This window comes from Diadema antillarum, unplaced genomic scaffold (assembly GCF_040938485.1).
Source record: "Diadema antillarum isolate AM-2024a unplaced genomic scaffold, OU_Dant_1.0 scf00000020, whole genome shotgun sequence".
NCBI lineage: Eukaryota > Metazoa > Echinodermata > Echinoidea > Diadematoida > Diadematidae > Diadema > Diadema antillarum.
In genome coordinates this window covers 6,211,418-6,229,085 of record NW_027270909.1, presented here as the reverse complement: position 1 = coordinate 6,229,085, position 17,668 = coordinate 6,211,418, and the positions used below count along the sequence as shown (strand labels likewise).

Genomic DNA, 17,668 nt, shown 5'->3' with positions numbered 1-17,668 from the left:
ATGTGCTGGTGTGTTTTGCTGTGTTTTTATTTCTAACCAATTGCTTTGAATAGACTAGAGGGACTTGATTGTGCCATAGTCTTGACCAAAGAGGCTTGTAGATCAGTAAGAGTGCGCAGTCCAAAATGGAGGCGACATGATCCCTTTGTCATAATGGATGGATGTCGCCCGTTGTCATGGGGGTGCTTGTTTTGCCTGGATACTGTGCAGTCATTGAACACTAGATGGCAGTACATAAAAAAATGTATTCAATAGTTCCTTTCTCTCTATGCCAAATACATGGTTACTTGAGTTACATTTAAGATTGATATTGCTATGTTGGTATTATATTTGAAGATTTCACAGTGCTGAAATAATCTACAATGTAGTCTATGTTTCAGTCACAGTTTTGTTATTATATTTGCTTGGTATGCCTTCCTCTTTTCATTGCCCTTAAAGGTCATGTCTCTGTGTTTTTACTCCAAATTTTGAAAGGGCAGTATATCAATAATTTCAATGTCTCTAGGCAAGCTGTCTAGATGGTAGGTTTAGCTAGGATGGAAATTTGAACTTTGGCAATTATGCTGCTGTAGTAGTTTGATGACAATTTTGAAGGCTAAGAAAGGGATGAAAAATATCTTGTCTTCATACTAAGCGAACACAGTGACATTTTGGATAAAATTGCTGTAAATCACACAGTCCTACAGTAGGCTACAATTTGTACTTCTATTAATTCAATATGTTTTTTTACTCACATATAGTATCTTAACACTACAATTGCTATGCACTACAAAGCAATGGTTTCCCATATTGCACTGTGTTTATGCTCCAATCCAGCGCCCCCTCCGAAAAAAAAAAAGAGAAGTAAAGATAGTTCCAAGAAAGGACTCAATGTGTAGAGAATGTGTGTTAAAACTGTTGGTTATCGAAGCGATGACAGTGCAGTTTAGCAAAACTGATTTAATGAAAAAAAAAGAAAAGAAGAAGCTGTATTGCAATAAATACATTACAGAGAGAGGTCCAAGGAATTAGAAGGTTACAATGACACGAACAATCCTCATGTTTTGTTTTGTTTTGTTTTTTGTCCTGGAAGTGGTCTTTTAATACTTTTAATTGCAAAATCTGCCCACACACAAGCACAAACCTAGACTTAAGCATACACTATATCGTAATAACAGTACACAAATGACTGAATGTACAAATTTGTATACTTGTCACTCAAACACACATTACTTAATATAAAATGCATAATTTACAAAGTGTTGTACAAAGTGTGTGCACAAACAAGTGGATCCACACAGATGATAGTGACTGTAAAAACAATATCACCCTTTTGCACTGATCTTGTATTGCAGTGACATACAGTACTTGGGGTTGGGAAAGTGCAAGTATTTAGAGTTGGTACGATGTATGATACCCATGCTGAGACAATAAGCCAGTTTGGGGTTCCAGTGTGAGCATGAGCAGAAAAAGGTCATTTGTACCCAGAGACAGGTTGGTTTTTAATTTCACTGAGATGAGCATTTGTAATGTTATGATTATTCATGTAATCCATATAAATGGTGCCTGCCAGTACATCCACCTGACAGCAAGCCTGGTATTTGGCAATGTTAACAGAAAAATGTTTGTTAATGTATTCAAAACAGCACAATGAAATGGATGCTTCCCAAAGTGTTGATTGACAACCATTCTGGTCACTTCATCTACACAGGTTCATTCTTTGTTAGAATATAAATTCCATAAATTGCTATGTTGGGCAAGCTGCGGCATTATGTCGCTTTGAATTGAGTGAAGTGCCTGACCAACTGAGGAAAGTGAAAGGTCATTTGTACCCATGTGCACATGAGCTATCTCCGAACTGGCTTATTAATTTGCTTTCTTCATAGTATCCAATTGTGCAGTATGTTTGCACTAGGGGCGCACCTCTCTTTAATCTTTCTTAAAATAAAAGAAATTTGAAAAATGAAAGGGAGCTCGAGCAGACTGTCAAAAAGCCCTTGATAGTCTGCAAATGTACTGTGACTCCATGCAAATTTGTACAAATTTGTATATCAAAATCTTGCCACAGTGTCACATACTGTTTGAGACATCCGTCAGCTGTAGACTTCAAGCTATTGTGCATCTGTGTACACTTTTAGATCACGCACATGAAACGTCTACGTGTAATATCGAGACAAACGTTTTATGGCAAACGGAGTCTGCTTGCCACACCTCAGAGATACACGTATGTGTAGGCTGAATGTAAATCCGAGCCTTGCCAAGCCCATTATGCAAATTAATTGTGGAAGGGAAGGGCCCTAATCTAGCAAAGTGTACACTTTTTCTTTTTCTTGTGACAAGTATTGCATAACGTATAATGAGCCAGTGGACACTAATTTTCTCTGCATTGATTGGTTGTTGCATACGCAGTTCATCAATGAACAACCCTTGCATTGATTTCTACTATCCTTTTGATTGGGAGGGTGCAATGAAAGGTGTACAAAATGTACATGGAGTCTGGTGTGCAGGGGTTGTGCTGATGTTGACTGCGTGTTTTGCAGGGTGTTGTGTGTGCGAGTATGCCCTCCTGTTCTTGTCTCTGAAAGAGTTATATTCTGTGTTTGTACAATGTAGTTTAATAATAAAAGGTAGCATCGCATCACATATTGAGTGCAAAATGTGAGAGAAAGCTATGAATGCTGAGAAATTACCATATGCAAAGGCTGGCACTCATTTGGATGCTATGACCCTCGATATTGCTTGAACAGAAACAATTTCAGATTTTGCGTCAGGACTCACTTGATTGTGAAAACCAAGTTTCTCGCAGAAGTCATTCACATTACCTTCTTACATTGTACATTGTACGCAGGTCTACAAAAAGTAGATTATACAACATGTACATCATCATTATGCTAATGTTCATAGAATAATTATCTATGTAGGTCTTCTGTGCCATGGATAGCCTCAATTATTTCATCAGTAATGGGCTGATTTAGATAACACAAAAAAGGAAGCAATTGTTGGAATAATGAAATGGTGAGTCAATATTAGTTTGTACATTATAGTATTAAACATGGTACATGTACACAGGTTAATATTTGTACATTGTAGGTTTTCCTTACTGTTGCAAACCAAAATGGCTTTTCTATCTTTATGTTTATGCTTTTTGGGTACTCTAAAGCTGGAAGGCAGCATAAATTTATAATCTCACTTGGTACTTCAGTTCACCTGTATGTGTGGACACACCGTATAAAAGATACAATACATCATGTGTACTATTAAATAGTGTCTTCAGAGTATCATCTTCTAATGGATTTGAATGTGTATGGGTGTACCTGACTTTTCAATTTGGTCAAAAAAACAAACAAAAAACAAACAGAAGGTGCATGATATGTGGTACACTGTATTGTTGCTGATAAGTTGTTTTTAATTGAACAGTTAGGAATGGATCAAAATTTTGGCTGCAACAAAGCCATGAGATTATAAACCCTCCAGTGCTGACTAAGTATAGACCCGTGGTCTATGACAAGGCCATTTTGTACTGACGAGAAACACAATCTAGATATTCTGACACCTTTATACACTCTGCCAAAGTGTTCAATTCTTAATGAAGTAGCGCAGACTGCACCTTAGGTATGCACATAAATTTTTCATGGTACGGAGCTGACAAGTCTGTCGTATGTGTGGTATTACCATGGTACAATGTACATACAACCAGAGGGGTTGTGCATCTGTAGTTCCGTTATCATTTTCCAAGTTGTTTTAGCCCCCACCCCCCGCGGAGTTTCTTTTTATGACATGTCAGCAGGAAACCACACCGGTGCTAGTGCTCTGCACATAAGGCCTCACGCTCCTTTTATGGGCTCCCATAGAAAACTGTGTTAAATGCAGCATATTCCATGAATCATAAAAAAATAATTGAATCATAGATTTTTTTTTTGATTTAAGCATATGAATGGAAATTTTCTCTGCTTTCAAGCAAACAACATATTTTGGGATGTTTTCCAGCTCTAAAAAAAGTTAAGAGCCTCCATACGAGACTAGTCATCCAGTCACTCTCAAAAACGATAAAAATAGCAAATTACCTCATACATCAATAAAAATTCATTAAAAATACAAAAACCCTGATTCACACAACTTCTTCATAGCCTGCAGAAGCTTCTGTCCTCAAGCAATGTCAAACACTACCAAAGATGGCAATTTTCCACTTGACTGATTTTTAATGATTTCTTTGGTAAAAAATAACATTACCTCATCTTTGTACTGCCTTCCCGGCAGGCACTGCGCGAGTTGAATTAGGAGCGTGAGGCCTATAGGCCTCACGCTCCTTTTATGGGCTCCCATAGAAAACTGTGTTAAATGCAGCATATTCCATGAATCATAAAAAAATAATTGAATCATAGATTTTTTTTTTGATTTAAGCATATGAATGGAAATTTTCTCTGCTTTCAAGCAAACAACATATTTTGGGATGTTTTCCAGCTCTAAAAAAAGTTAAGAGCCTCCATACGAGACTAGTCATCCAGTCACTCTCAAAAACGATAAAAATAGCAAATTACCTCATACATCAATAAAAATTCATTAAAAATACAAAAACCCTGATTCACACAACTTCTTCATAGCCTGCAGAAGCTTCTGTCCTCAAGCAATGTCAAACACTACCAAAGATGGCAATTTTCCACTTGACTGATTTTTAATGATTTCTTTGGTAAAAAATAACATTACCTCATCTTTGTACTGCCTTCCCGGCAGGCAATGCGCGAGTTGAATTAGGAGCGTGAGGCCTATAGGCCTCACGCTCCTTTTATGGGCTCCCATAGAAAACTGTGTTAAATGCAGCATATTCCATGAATCATAAAAAAATAATTGAATCATAGATTTTTTTTTGATTTAAGCATATGAATGGAAATTTTCTCTGCTTTCAAGCAAACAACATATTTTGGGATGTTTTCCAGCTCTAAAAAAAGTTAAGAGCCTCCATACGAGACTAGTCATCCAGTCACTCTCAAAAACGATAAAAATAGCAAATTACCTCATACATCAATAAAAATTCATTAAAAATACAAAAACCCTGATTCACACAACTTCTTCATCGCCTGCAGAAGCTTCTGTCCTCAAGCAATGTCAAACACTACCAAAGATGGCAATTTTCCACTTGACTGATTTTTAATGATTTCTTTGGTAAAAAATAACATTACCTCATCTTTGTACTGCCTTCCCGGCAGGCAATGCGCGAGTTGAATTAGGAGCGTGAGGCCTATAGGCCTCACGCTCCTTTTATGGGCTCCCATAGAAAACTGTGTTAAATGCAGCATATTCCATGAATCATAAAAAAATAATTGAATCATAGATTTTTTTTTGATTTAAGCATATGAATGGAAATTTTCTCTGCTTTCAAGCAAACAACATATTTTGGGATGTTTTCCAGCTCTAAAAAAAGTTAAGAGCCTCCATACGAGACTAGTCATCCAGTCACTCTCAAAAACGATAAAAATAGCAAATTACCTCATACATCAATAAAAATTCATTAAAAATACAAAAACCCTGATTCACACAACTTCTTCATAGCCTGCAGAAGCTTCTGTCCTCAAGCAATGTCAAACACTACCAAAGATGGCAATTTTCCACTTGACTGATTTTTAATGATTTCTTTGGTAAAAAATAACATTACCTCATCTTTGTACTGCCTTCCCGGCAGGCAATGCGCGAGTTGAATTAGGAGCGTGAGGCCATAATCAGTATTAATGCTGGATGCAATGAATAATCAAAACTAGATGCAAGTTCGAGTGAACATTGCTGAAGGTGTTCCAGTGCCACCCATTCTGAATATTCCAAACATGTGTACGACTTTGTAACACTCTTGAATGTATTTAAGATACAAGTTGTACAGTCTAGGAGATACAACACTGTATGGGGACCAGGGCCCCATTTCATAAAGAATTGATTTGATGACAACTCTTTGCTGGAATGACAATTGTCATGGTAACGAAAAGAATCCAGCTTCCTGATTGGCAGTTTGCTGTGGAAAGTTGTCATTCCAGCAAGAGTTGTCATCCTAACATCTTTTATGAAATGGGGCCCTGATATTTGCAAGCTCAGTCATGTGTTCAAATTCACCATTGTAGGTTTCATCACTGAGTCAGTGTTTCTCACAGCTGTTGTTTATTGTGTAGTCTTGATGTGCCAGACAATGTGTTTATGCGTGTTTGTATTTTTTTTTTCTGTGTGTGTGTGTGTGTGTGTGTGCACACTTCCCTCATGAATGTAGAATTTTGATATTCCACTCTCATTGGCAAAGTCTGTACATCACACACATGTTACAGTGATCTGGTAATTATAGAGTGCATTAAATGTGACACTACTGGTAGTGTATCACATGTATAGATCTGTAGAATTTTGTGGACATACATGTACATCGTATTTTAATAACGGAGAACTAAAAAGTGGAAGAAAAACCAATACAAAAAGCAGAGACTCTGAAGGAAGACTACACGCACAACCTTCTACTGTCTGCTTCCGAGCGATTTGTGATGACAAGATATTAGCCACTCACTCTCTTTGCCATTAGGGAGTGTCTGGGTACCGTCGACACAGTGTCGGATCGACAATCACCCCTAACGATCCCTAGATTTCTCGAGGCCCTTCGCTTTTCGGCGCTGCGTCATGTTTCTCATTGAGTCTCGTCCAATTTTCCAAAAGCTTATCTCCCCACACGGTGCCGTTGGATTCTCAATTTGCAGGCGCTGCTTAGGACAACCTTCCCCAATAGTGTCACAAGAAATATGAGACTTTATAACCTCTCTCTCTCTCTCTCTCTCTCTTTCTCACTCCTTTTTATTTCCAGCATTGGGCACTTTTCATAGATTGTGGCTGCCTTTTGGAAGGATTTATGTGATAGAGATCGAATTAGCATAATTGATGGCCTTTGCTGATTTTTGAAGATACTGAAATTATAAAAGACTGCTTGCAAATTTGCTGGTGTCTGACATTTATATCTGAGAAAGCTCTTTTTTTGTGTAGAAAAGATGTTCTAATTAAATCTCTTGGGTCTTGTCCTTTGTGTATGAATTCCTTAATTGAATATTTGTCAAGGAGACAAAACACTTGATACAATATGTAGCTAGATATTTTTTTTTTCTAGCTAGAGTTTTATTTATTTTTTTTCTACATTGTAGGTATCAATAATCTAATGTCCATTTCATAAGAAGTAACGTCTTCAAAAGAATTTGACCCTCATAGAAATTCTTTGATTTTGCATTCGTAAGTTTATACTAGAATAGTTTAATACTTATCAAACATAGCGTTTCTTCTTAATAGTGTAAAATATCATGTTTAATTATAAATGTATAAAATTTTATGATCTTTTATAATGTTAGTGGTACATATATACTGTACACGTACAAATCTATTTGTATTTGGATACATACTGTATTAAATGTATAGTTCAGAATCCCACTCTTGCAGTCATGAAAGTTGCCACATGTGAATCATGAAAGGAATTCATCAATCATTACCTTTCACACTTTACAGACATGTACCGTTACCATGGCAACAAGTACGGGCTAAAGGTCACTGTTGCCTGGTCATTGTGTTTTAACACTTACACATTCTTTCTGCACCTCACTCTAAAGTGGCTATCAGACACTACATTTTATATACTGTATGACATGTGTTAATACATACTGCTGAAAGAAGTATTTTCATGATGTCTTTGCTTTTTTTTTCTTTTTTTTTTGGGGGGGGGGTAGAGTTTTTATTGCATGGCACTAAGTTGAAGCAAGCAATGCTTTTTCAATATTTTTGTGTTAATCAAAAAGAAACCACATGTACGAGTATCTGACTAGAAAAGGATGAAGGGATTAAAAAAAAAAAACCAACAACCTACAAGTGTGAAAGTATCCATTTATATGCCATGCCTCATCAAAGGGCCTACAAGTACATGTAAACTAGCACTATTACAGTGGAAAGGTGATACTGAAGAGGTACAGAATTCAAGGAATATAATAAGCTCTCTCTTTCTTGGTAGGAAGAATACATGTACATGTATTAGATTTAAGCAAAAAAGGCAAAGAAAAGAAAAGATTGACTTGAGTAGACCTTGTCCCGCTGTCTTCATATCTTATGAAGATAGCGTCACTGTTCTAGATATCCCTTCATACGCCAAATGCCTTGAATTTATGTATATATTTCCTATTTGTCAGTTTTCACCTTTAGAAGGGACTGTAGGCAATTGATGAACAGTATTATCTTTGTGCTTTCATTCCAGATGTTTGTTGGATAGTTAGGGGCACAGAAATATGATATAAAATCATATATCATATATGATATCATGTCATATCCATCCTTTGTTTTTCCTCTTTTCTTAAAATTTCTTTTATTCTCTCAAAGATTTTTATGATTGATATTTCATATTGATCCATTAGCGCACCTAAAGATTACTGTATTTGTTTAAATTCCGTTTGGATGCTGAACTGTCTGATTTAGAGCTGCCATTCTGAAACTATACAAATGATATACATTACAGTGGGTTTGTTCATTTCCCGTAAAGAAAAAAATCCTTTTAATGTAATGACATGATTTATCTCACCTTGAAATCAGATGAACTGTATCCATCCGTTATGTGGACTATTTCTACCTTCTGGTGCTCACTGAACGGTTACCTTCATTTTTAATAATAGAATGTCAATTACAAGTGTCAGCCTGATTAAAATGATCCAGAGACGTCAATTAATCTGAGTGTAGTGTTAGATACAGCATTTTTCTTCAAAGCCCAGACTAAAGTCATGTTTTAATGCTGAACTGTAATATGTGCGTGGATGCACTGTAGTGCATTTATACCAGTAGTACATATAGTAGAGTATATGCATTTTATTTCATAATATGATTTATACAGAGATTTCATAATAGTCTTCTGACCTGTTTTCCAGTCTTAATAAAGACAACAGTCATCTGTATTCTTGCTATTTATGAAATTGTTTTCCAAAGCAGAATTAAAGACCTCCGGTGGTGTCTCCTTTGAACTGAACCTGGATGACAAGGAGCCCGACCCAAACAAGTGCCCCCTGTCTCCACCCAAGAGCAAGAGCACCACGTCGTTAGACGAGATCAACGCTAAGCTCCAGGAGGCTGAAAGGAGGAGAAGGGTGAGGAAAGTCGTGCTGAACATGGTGTCACACAACTTTTTTTTTTTAAACCACTTGCCTGGTCGGTCAAGCAGATTTTCAAATTTGCTGGGAAACACTTGCCCCGAATATTAATTTTACTTGCCCAAAAAGGAATTCCAAAAATATTAAGAAATACTTACTGTTATAATTAGAAAATCATGTCTAAGTCAAGGGCTTAATAAAACAATATCATTTGAATGAACAGTGCTCACACATTGGTTCGCACACTTACAAGTACAATGGAGTATTCAACAAACATGGTCCGACCAAGTGTTGCTGTTGCATTGCTTTTGGGTTCTTCATGTAAGTGTCGGGAAATTGCTAAAATAAAATATTAACTTAAAGTATGCTGCATCACTAAACTGTCATTATCTTTGGGCTTCTGTATGGTTGACTTTGTGAGTTTGTTAGGGGGAATAAGTGAAAAAATGGTGGATTCAAAACTTTTTTGCTTGCCGAATTCATGCAAGCATTTGTTCTCCTTGTTCAAAAACACTTGCCCAAATTTGATTGTCTCTTGCCCCTGGCAATTGGGCAAGTGCTTATGTAGCACCCTGCTGAAGTGGGATACCTTTCACAGATCTCGCAGCATGACAAATTTAGCATCTTAAGGAATGGATGTGTGGAGAAAGTATATGTGTGTGATTATTTTTTTTTTCACTCAGCTGTGACACTTGCATTTGAATGGGTGTGTCTAGCCTAGGTATGAGAGGGCAGGTTTTCAAGGGAAGCTGATATGATGCAGCGCAGGCAGCTTGGCAAATTTAAAGTATAAAAAGTCAGTCAGCATAGAGAGGGATAAAATAAGATTTTAAGATAAGAGAGAGAGAGAGGAAAATATGGGTATATATATATACAGTGCACTCCCGTTATAACGAACACGGTTATAACGAAATGTCGGTTGGTAAACAACAAAGTAAAAATTCAGCCTGCAAAATTATCTGGTTCTTTATTGTTTATTTGTTCTGATAAAGAAATTTCAATATAATGAAAGAAAATTGCCGGTCCTGAGGACTTCGTTATAACGGGAGTCCACTGTATAATAGCTAAAAGAATCACTGCAATCAAACAAATAAACTATTAGGATAGATCTTTAAAGGAAGTATAGGACTGAGCCAGAGTCAAGAGATGTAAAATGCAAAAAGCCTTGGTTACTTCGGCCTATTATGAAGACATAATATTATGAAGGGTCATTAAAGGTACATGTAGTGTTTACCATTGGGAGCAGTGATTTAAAGAATGTTTGAGTTATCACATTTGATGCATATTCTGTAGGTCAGTTGTATCACAAAACATCCTACCATATAAAAATTTCGCTAGAAAGCCTAAAATTCAAGGAGATATCACTATTTTTCTCACTAAACCATGACTGTGGACAGTTTGAGTCTAGAAACAATTTTATTTCAACTATTGTTCTGGTTTTCCTATATTTAACAGTACTTAACATTGATTTTAATGATTAAAATCTTTATATTTGTTGTTTCTATCCCTAACTCACATTTTAAAACTATTTTGCAGCACTAACGCTGGGTTTTTGTTTCGTCTGCAAATGGTAAATTATGCCTTTAAGGAATAAACTGCCATGCTGCCATGAAAAATGACTAGGAGAGGAGAAAGGGAGAATGATGCACACATATTACCAAATAGGGCGTGTCAAAACATGACACTACAGTATTTACAATACAAGGAAACGGGGAATTCAAAATTTAGATTCTCATGCCCAAGTACTGTAATGCATATGTTGAAGGGTTGTATCAGGCTCTCAAGTAGTACCAGATAGTCTTGCATCAAAATACGCAAATGCCTGTTTGATATGCTAACTGTATACACAGACCTAAAGCAAGAAATTTTTGTGGGCATGACATTTTCATGAATTTCGTGAGGAGCCAAGATTCGCATGACAAATTTCATGTCGCGAATGTTCCTTGTTTTAAACAGTAAACTCCATGCTTTACGCATGCAGGTTGTAGACCACCCATGATCCATCACTTACTACGAGTGACTGCATGCAGTTGCCGTGGTATTAGCCAGGATTTTTGCGAAATCAAGGTAATATCACGCACTCCCTCTCCCCTTAGATACCCCTAAGTGGCCTTCCTGGTTGACTATTCACGTATATTCCATCTGCTTTTACGACAGTAGTGATCAGCGTTGCACAGCGCCGTGACAGCAGGGGACTGGTGGCCCCTAGGGATTGCTAGCATTTGGATTCGAATGCTAATGAAGTCTGCTCTATTGGAAGGGGGGGGGGGTACTGTATTGTACCTATTACAATCTGTCTGCTATGCAGATTTCATTGTGTAATATACAGGGATAGATGTGTCTTGAATGTCTGTGTGATACATATTTGTGTAGAATGGTGTTGTGTGCAATGGAGTCGCTGTACAATGGTGTATGATGAATTGCAAGCTTGCCACTATGCTACAATTCCAACATCTTTAGTATTATCATGTAGGGGCAGTGCCAGGCATTCAACTGTAGCTTTGATTTTTATTCTCAAATAGAGTTTGTTTGTATCGTATTTGTGGATCCTGCAGTGATTTTTGTTTATGCATGACATTTACCGCAACAACATTTCCAGGATCTGCCCAAAATAGTTCTTGCTTGATAATCCTTTATTTCCCCTATGACATCAAACCAGTTCACAATAACCTGTTTGGCCTTTTCCATTTCCATGCTAGAAGCTTTCTTTTGTTGTTGTTGTTGAGGTATCTATAAAAGTTGTTTACCGAGTGCTTAATACATCTTGATATCCTGTTTTGTTATTTTCAAGCTTTTGTGATGGTGAAGTGGATATCTCAGATATATCGGAGAATGCAAAACTGAAGCAGTACTTCATTTTATTGGCTTCATCTACCTGTGAATGAATTTCAAAATGTTTTAATTCCCTACCCCTGACACCCTTCCCACCACGCCCAGTCTCCTCAATAGAGCTCAAAACTGATGATTAATTGAAACATGAAGAAGATGTACCTCTGCTGTCACAGTGCTGCCTTTACAACTTGTCACATTTTGGTCTGTCCATGTTACGCGCGTTCACCACTAAGTCTAGAAATGGTATAAAACACAATATCCAATAGAATTTTACAGCTGTTATTATCTTCTCTCATCAAAATTTAACCATTCAATTGATAAACAACAAAGTTTCAATGAGCATTCATAGTTTTACCTTCATATGTTAGTACATAGATTTCTGTCCTGTGTTACACGCACTCACCCAAAATTTTATATTTTGTCATAAATTTTAATAATTGATTGCTTGTCTGAAGCAATTTTGGGGCATTGTATCTCTCATTAAAGTGTTCTTCAAGATCAGATTGTATTTGGGGTTACTGCACATTGGAAACAGAAATTAAAGAGACATCCCTGAAAAGTAACCTTTTACTTTGGAAATGCCCAAATGTGTTTCAGTTCTCATATGTGACCGTGCGCCTCAAAACGAACATAAAGTCGCTTACACTGAGTTTGTGTGAGGACTGAAAATAAGTGAAATGGGTCAACCTAGCCAAACTTGACTTTTTCATATTTTCTGAAAGAGCGGGTCTTCTTTAACATTATGCTAAAATTTGGTATCATAAAACGGGCAAGAAAGTGTGTTTTTTTTAGCAGTTTATCTTGAACGTTTTTGGTAGAATAGTGTGATTAGGTGAGTCTTTAGAATCCCTTTTTCATTTCTGAAAAACCTTGTCCACACTCCTCACTTTCAACTCTAATATCTCTTGAAAGGATAGTGCTACTGCTTTAAAAGTTGGCATTAATTATGGACCAAATGTGTTAATGAGGCATGTTTAATTTCAGTTTAATTTGATAATCCCTTCATTGTTGTTACTCTGGTGGTTTACTTCCTGCTTTTTTGTCCCATTCATCGCACAGCCAGCACGGTTTGGTAAAGAAAGCTCTTGAATAGACACTGTACTTCAGAGCCTCTTTTCTCAGTTCACACTTTTCCTGAGTTTGTGCTTTCTTTCCAATATTTAGATAGCTTTTATAGGAGAGTCCATTTGATTTGAGTTATACATCATTTCAAAGCTTAAAATCTGCTCTTTCAGAATATGGTCTTAACTAAGAATTCATGTCTGGCAACTTTTTGTTTGTTTTGAGGTGCAGGGTCACAAATGTCCTCTCCTTCCTTTCATTCCTTCTCTTCAGTCCGTCGAGACTCAGATGCTGGAGCAGCTCGCCAAGGAGAATGCCCGCATCATCGAGGCCCAGGCCAAGGTCGCTGAGAAGAACACCGTCTTCAAGACGGAGACTGAGAAGCAGCTGACGGAGAAGATGAGTAAGGTGGAGGTAAAGCTGCAAGCCAACAAGGAGGCCCTCAAGTCCAAGTTCCAAGAGAAGGTGGGTCTAAAGGAGGGAGGTGTTGCCACACGAGTTCCCCTTAGGAAGAAAGAGGAGGTTCCTTTTTTTTTTCGTGTTCTTATACCCACACTAAAAAAAAGTTTTAAATGGGTAGAAGTCAGCATATGGTTGGCTAATCTGTCTGTTGCGGATCAAACTACTTCTAAAGTTTTCCAGCAATTCAAAGGAAATTTTGCAAGCATGTTCAACTCTGTGTAAAGTTTTGCAAGACATATTTGTCAGCAGTGACAAAAAGAAAGTTGCCATGGCAACAACATACTAGTTACTCTGTATTATTCTTGGCAGTGTATCACAGTACAGAAATGTAGGGTAGGGGTATTTCTGTCTTTTTTTTTCCCTTGTCCCTTTTTAGTAATTGCAGCTGATACATATCAGTTAGAACTGCTTTAAATAGTAAAGCCGAAGTGAAATTACATTTGTCTAGCAAAACATGTGACACTGCTCTACTCTTTTGATAGAGCAAGTGTACTGTAATGTTAATTTGGAAATTTGGTGAAAGCAAAGAATAATGCACAATATCAAGATGGCATTTTCCATGAGATACAATTGTACCACACATCATTATCACCAAACTATTATTGACAAAGCCGTTCTGCGCAAAATTTTCACCTAGCATTTTAACAGAAGTGATGTAGATCTAATCTCCCCCTTTTTTTTTTTGGCGGGGGGGTCTTTTTACATTTTCCCTCACTGTCCTGATTCTTCAGGATGGTGATTGAATACTCATGTAAATCTCTATTAAACGGAACCCTATCCCTCCACAATGTCTCGTAGATAGTATTAAAGCCTTGACCCAAAATGTGTCAGCTTAACAACTTCCGACTTGTGTCCGCAATAGAGATTCTACGTGGCATTTCTGCCTATCTCAATCGTAATCGTACACTGTGTGCTTTTTAGCCTGCGGCAACAATTCTCGATTTGGCCATGAATAAATTACACTTCGTTCAAGCCCTTCCATTTTCCCATCCTGAAATTGAGTTCTGCATGTCGGCTTTTCAGGCTATCCGTCACTCTTGGGGACAAGTGACCCAGCGAGCATTGCCTCACTTGAATCAATCAGTTGTTGTCATCGAGTAAGCCGACCCTCACCCTTGCAAAGAAATTTGCACACAACTTCACAAGGGCATGCGGACACATACACACAGCGTGCGTGATAAACAATGTATACTGCAGCTCTTTTCTTTGGGCAAAACGTCTTGGTATACTTTAAAAAAAAACATGCTCTCTGATGCTAGGGAATTTTCAGGTCAAAAAAATTGCTTTCCTCCAAACCCATTCAATTCACCAATACTCATACACCTCCCAACCATTCTGAATTTGGAGGAAAGAATCTGAAATTTGACCATTCCTAGCTCTTGTTTCGATAGAAGTTTCCTATTTTTCTTGATAATTTTGCTACACTCTCCTATGGGAACTGCTCTTTCTTTCCTACTTTTGAGCCAAATCATCCCTATTTTTCAGTCAGAAAGGTTGGGAGGTCTACTCATAAAATACAGTGCCGTCCTATTTTACCGAACATGGTGTGACAAACCTCTCGTTACAAGTCAGTAAAAACTTCAGGTCCACAAATTAATGTCTTCGTATTTTTATATACTTTGTCGTTCAGCTATAATACATTTCAATATAATGAAAGAAATCTGCCAGTCCCAACGACTTTGTCATAACTTGAGCGACATGTACATGAATCTGTAGATTGTCTGAATTACATACCTTTGGTAAATAACCAGAAAAAAAAAACCACGCCAATTAATCAAATTTGTAGTCCTTGCAATATTTGACTCAACTATACAACTGTGTAGTTCATATCTACCTGCACTCCATTCTCTTTTAAAGGGTGTGTATAGTTTTGGTTGAGGTGATGATTTAGCTGTTAACATTTTGCAAGATATTCAGAATTCACTCCATGAGATATCAAGGAGAATGCAATTCGAAGGGGTATCAAAAGTTTATTTGTGACCCGCTACAACAAAATGATCTAAAGTCGGGCGAGGTCGATTATTTGAAAATTGCACGATATAATCCCCTAATCTTTCTGCTTTAGATTGATATATAACACATTTTATAAAAATAATCGGCTGCGGAGATATCGATGTTTAAAAGAGAGCATGTCGAGACGTCTGGAAAATCACTGTTTCGAAAAAAGTGCCCTAAAAGTCTTCCTTTCGACGCAATCGCGATCAACGGACATGCAAGTCAGTTTTCACCTCTGGACAATAGAAGGTAAGCCCTAGTAACCCCCGAAGAGTTCATTCAAGCACATCAGCGTCGGCGGTCTCCTCACCAACCAATCAGTGACCAGGATGTGAGAAGCGGCTGAGCATAGCGCACCCCACCCACACGCACCAGTCGACTGGGCAGTGCGCGAGCTTCACGCTTCGGTTAGCAGCAAGCAGCAAACTGACCAATGAGATCACTCTGGTCGTTGTTAGGGGCGGAACCTATCTGTGGCGCTCATCCAAATTTTCGAACCAGTTTCTGCTTCGTTGAAACGCCAAAAAACATGGCTCAGAAAAACGCTATTTTTTGGTCTTTCCTTTGATCATTTTGCTTCAAAATTTCGACAGATGATAGAAGACATGTTAGACTCCAATAATATATCAAAATCAGAAAATTGTAAGTTTTGACCAATTTTAATGCTCTGACTTCAAACTCGATTTTCACGGCTTCGACCGTGCGCGACTTTAGGACCTTTTTGTTGTAGCGGGTTACATTTGATGAAAATCGGTTTTAAAATGGCTGAGATATCCAAAAACAAGGCGAAACAAAGAGATCCTAATAAAAGGTGTGGCCTGTCGCTTTTTACTATTATCATTTTTGGGGGATATCTCAGCCATTTGAAAACCAATTTTCATCAATAAACGTTGAATCGTTCTTAAAAGTACATGCTCTTTCATATTTCATAAGAGGTTTCTCATTATCTCACTTAGAAATGTTCAAAGCACAAATCTTCACCTCAACCAGTACTGTACAGTCCCTTTAATACTCGCTCTTCATTCTAGTGTGTTTGAATTCAGGCATTTAACTCTATCTCTCTCTTTCTTTCTCTCTCTATCTATCTTTCTCTCTCTCTCCCTTTCAGAATAATCACATCAAACAGGTCCAGGAGCGTAAAAAGGTGATGGGGGATAACGGCGACGCCCAGAGTCCGACAGAGGAGAAACAATGAGATCATTCTGCCATCCAACAAAGTACCATAAATCAACATGGCCAGAAGAATCATTCTAAAGAAATACTTGATGAGAAGAGTAAAAAAAAAAAAAAAAAAAATCACACAAAAAGTTGAGGAAAAATTAAGATTAACAGATGTATCTGCTGTATATGCTGATTATAAAGTGATGTGAAAAGACATTTTTCTGTCAGATATTTGATTATTTTTCTTGCCTTGTCTGTGTTCATCCTTTGTACTGTGATGATGAAGTGTTCTGTGATCTCAGAACTTTTCTTTTTCCTTGTTTTCATGGCGAGCACGTGTTGTTGTACACGGTCATATCTTGCGGCGGTGCTTCGAACGTAAATTCTTAGAGTCATCGTGGGGTCAGCTAGTGCACCATTTTGCACCATTTTTGCAAGATGGCAACATTACATTTCCGTATGGAATCTGTAGAGTGGCCCGAAAATTGGCACTTTGCAATGTTTAGTCTACGCTACCAGCCTTTTAAGAACGGCAACACCCATCTCACTGTTGGCACATGCTCAATACACCGAGAAAAATTTTGTGTGAAAAGAGATTTGTTTGCTCCGGTCAGAAAACAGAGAAGATAAGAATGCTATAAAATCCCCACCCTGTAAATCATTGCATGGTGAGCAAATAAGAGAGAGAAATTGCAGAAAACTTATCAAAAAATACTGCAGAGTTATTCATAAAATGAATAATGAACACATGTGGAGAAGATTGAGATGAAAAAGAAAGCAGTTATATTACTTGTATTCAATACAAACAAAAAGTATGCTGTGTGTTTCTTTTGTGATATTGTAGTGAGTTATAGGTATTGAGTAAGCTTGACAGTTATTGCATGTATGGTAGAATTAAACAAAAAAAAGGTGAAGAAAATTTGTTAGGCACGTACAGTCCTTCATCCAAGTTGTAGAGTAGAGCGTTTGTTGATTCCTGTAGTGAGTAGTGTCAGATTTCTATTGAGATTATGGCAGATGTAGTGGATTTAAGGAGAAAGTTGCATATGTAT

The 17,668-nt window shown here is 37.4% G+C and overlaps 1 protein-coding gene across 2 annotated transcripts in view; it reads left to right on the top strand.

Moving 5' to 3' along the window:
* LOC139729204 (stathmin-like) overlaps positions 1 to 17,361 on the top strand; it is a 28,509-nt gene extending 11,148 nt beyond the window's left edge. Inside the window, exons 2-4 of one of the 2 annotated variants that reach the window (XM_071640136.1) lie at positions 8,944 to 9,101; positions 13,272 to 13,463; positions 16,564 to 17,361. In XM_071640136.1, coding sequence (XP_071496237.1) covers positions 8,944 to 9,101; positions 13,272 to 13,463; positions 16,564 to 16,650 — 437 coding nt within the window. In that variant the 3' untranslated portion in view covers positions 16,651 to 17,361. The remainder of the gene's footprint in view (positions 1 to 8,943; positions 9,102 to 13,271; positions 13,464 to 16,563) is intronic. The other variant, XM_071640143.1, reaches the window with a different exon arrangement.
* Positions 17,362 to 17,668: the final 307 nt, after the last annotated feature.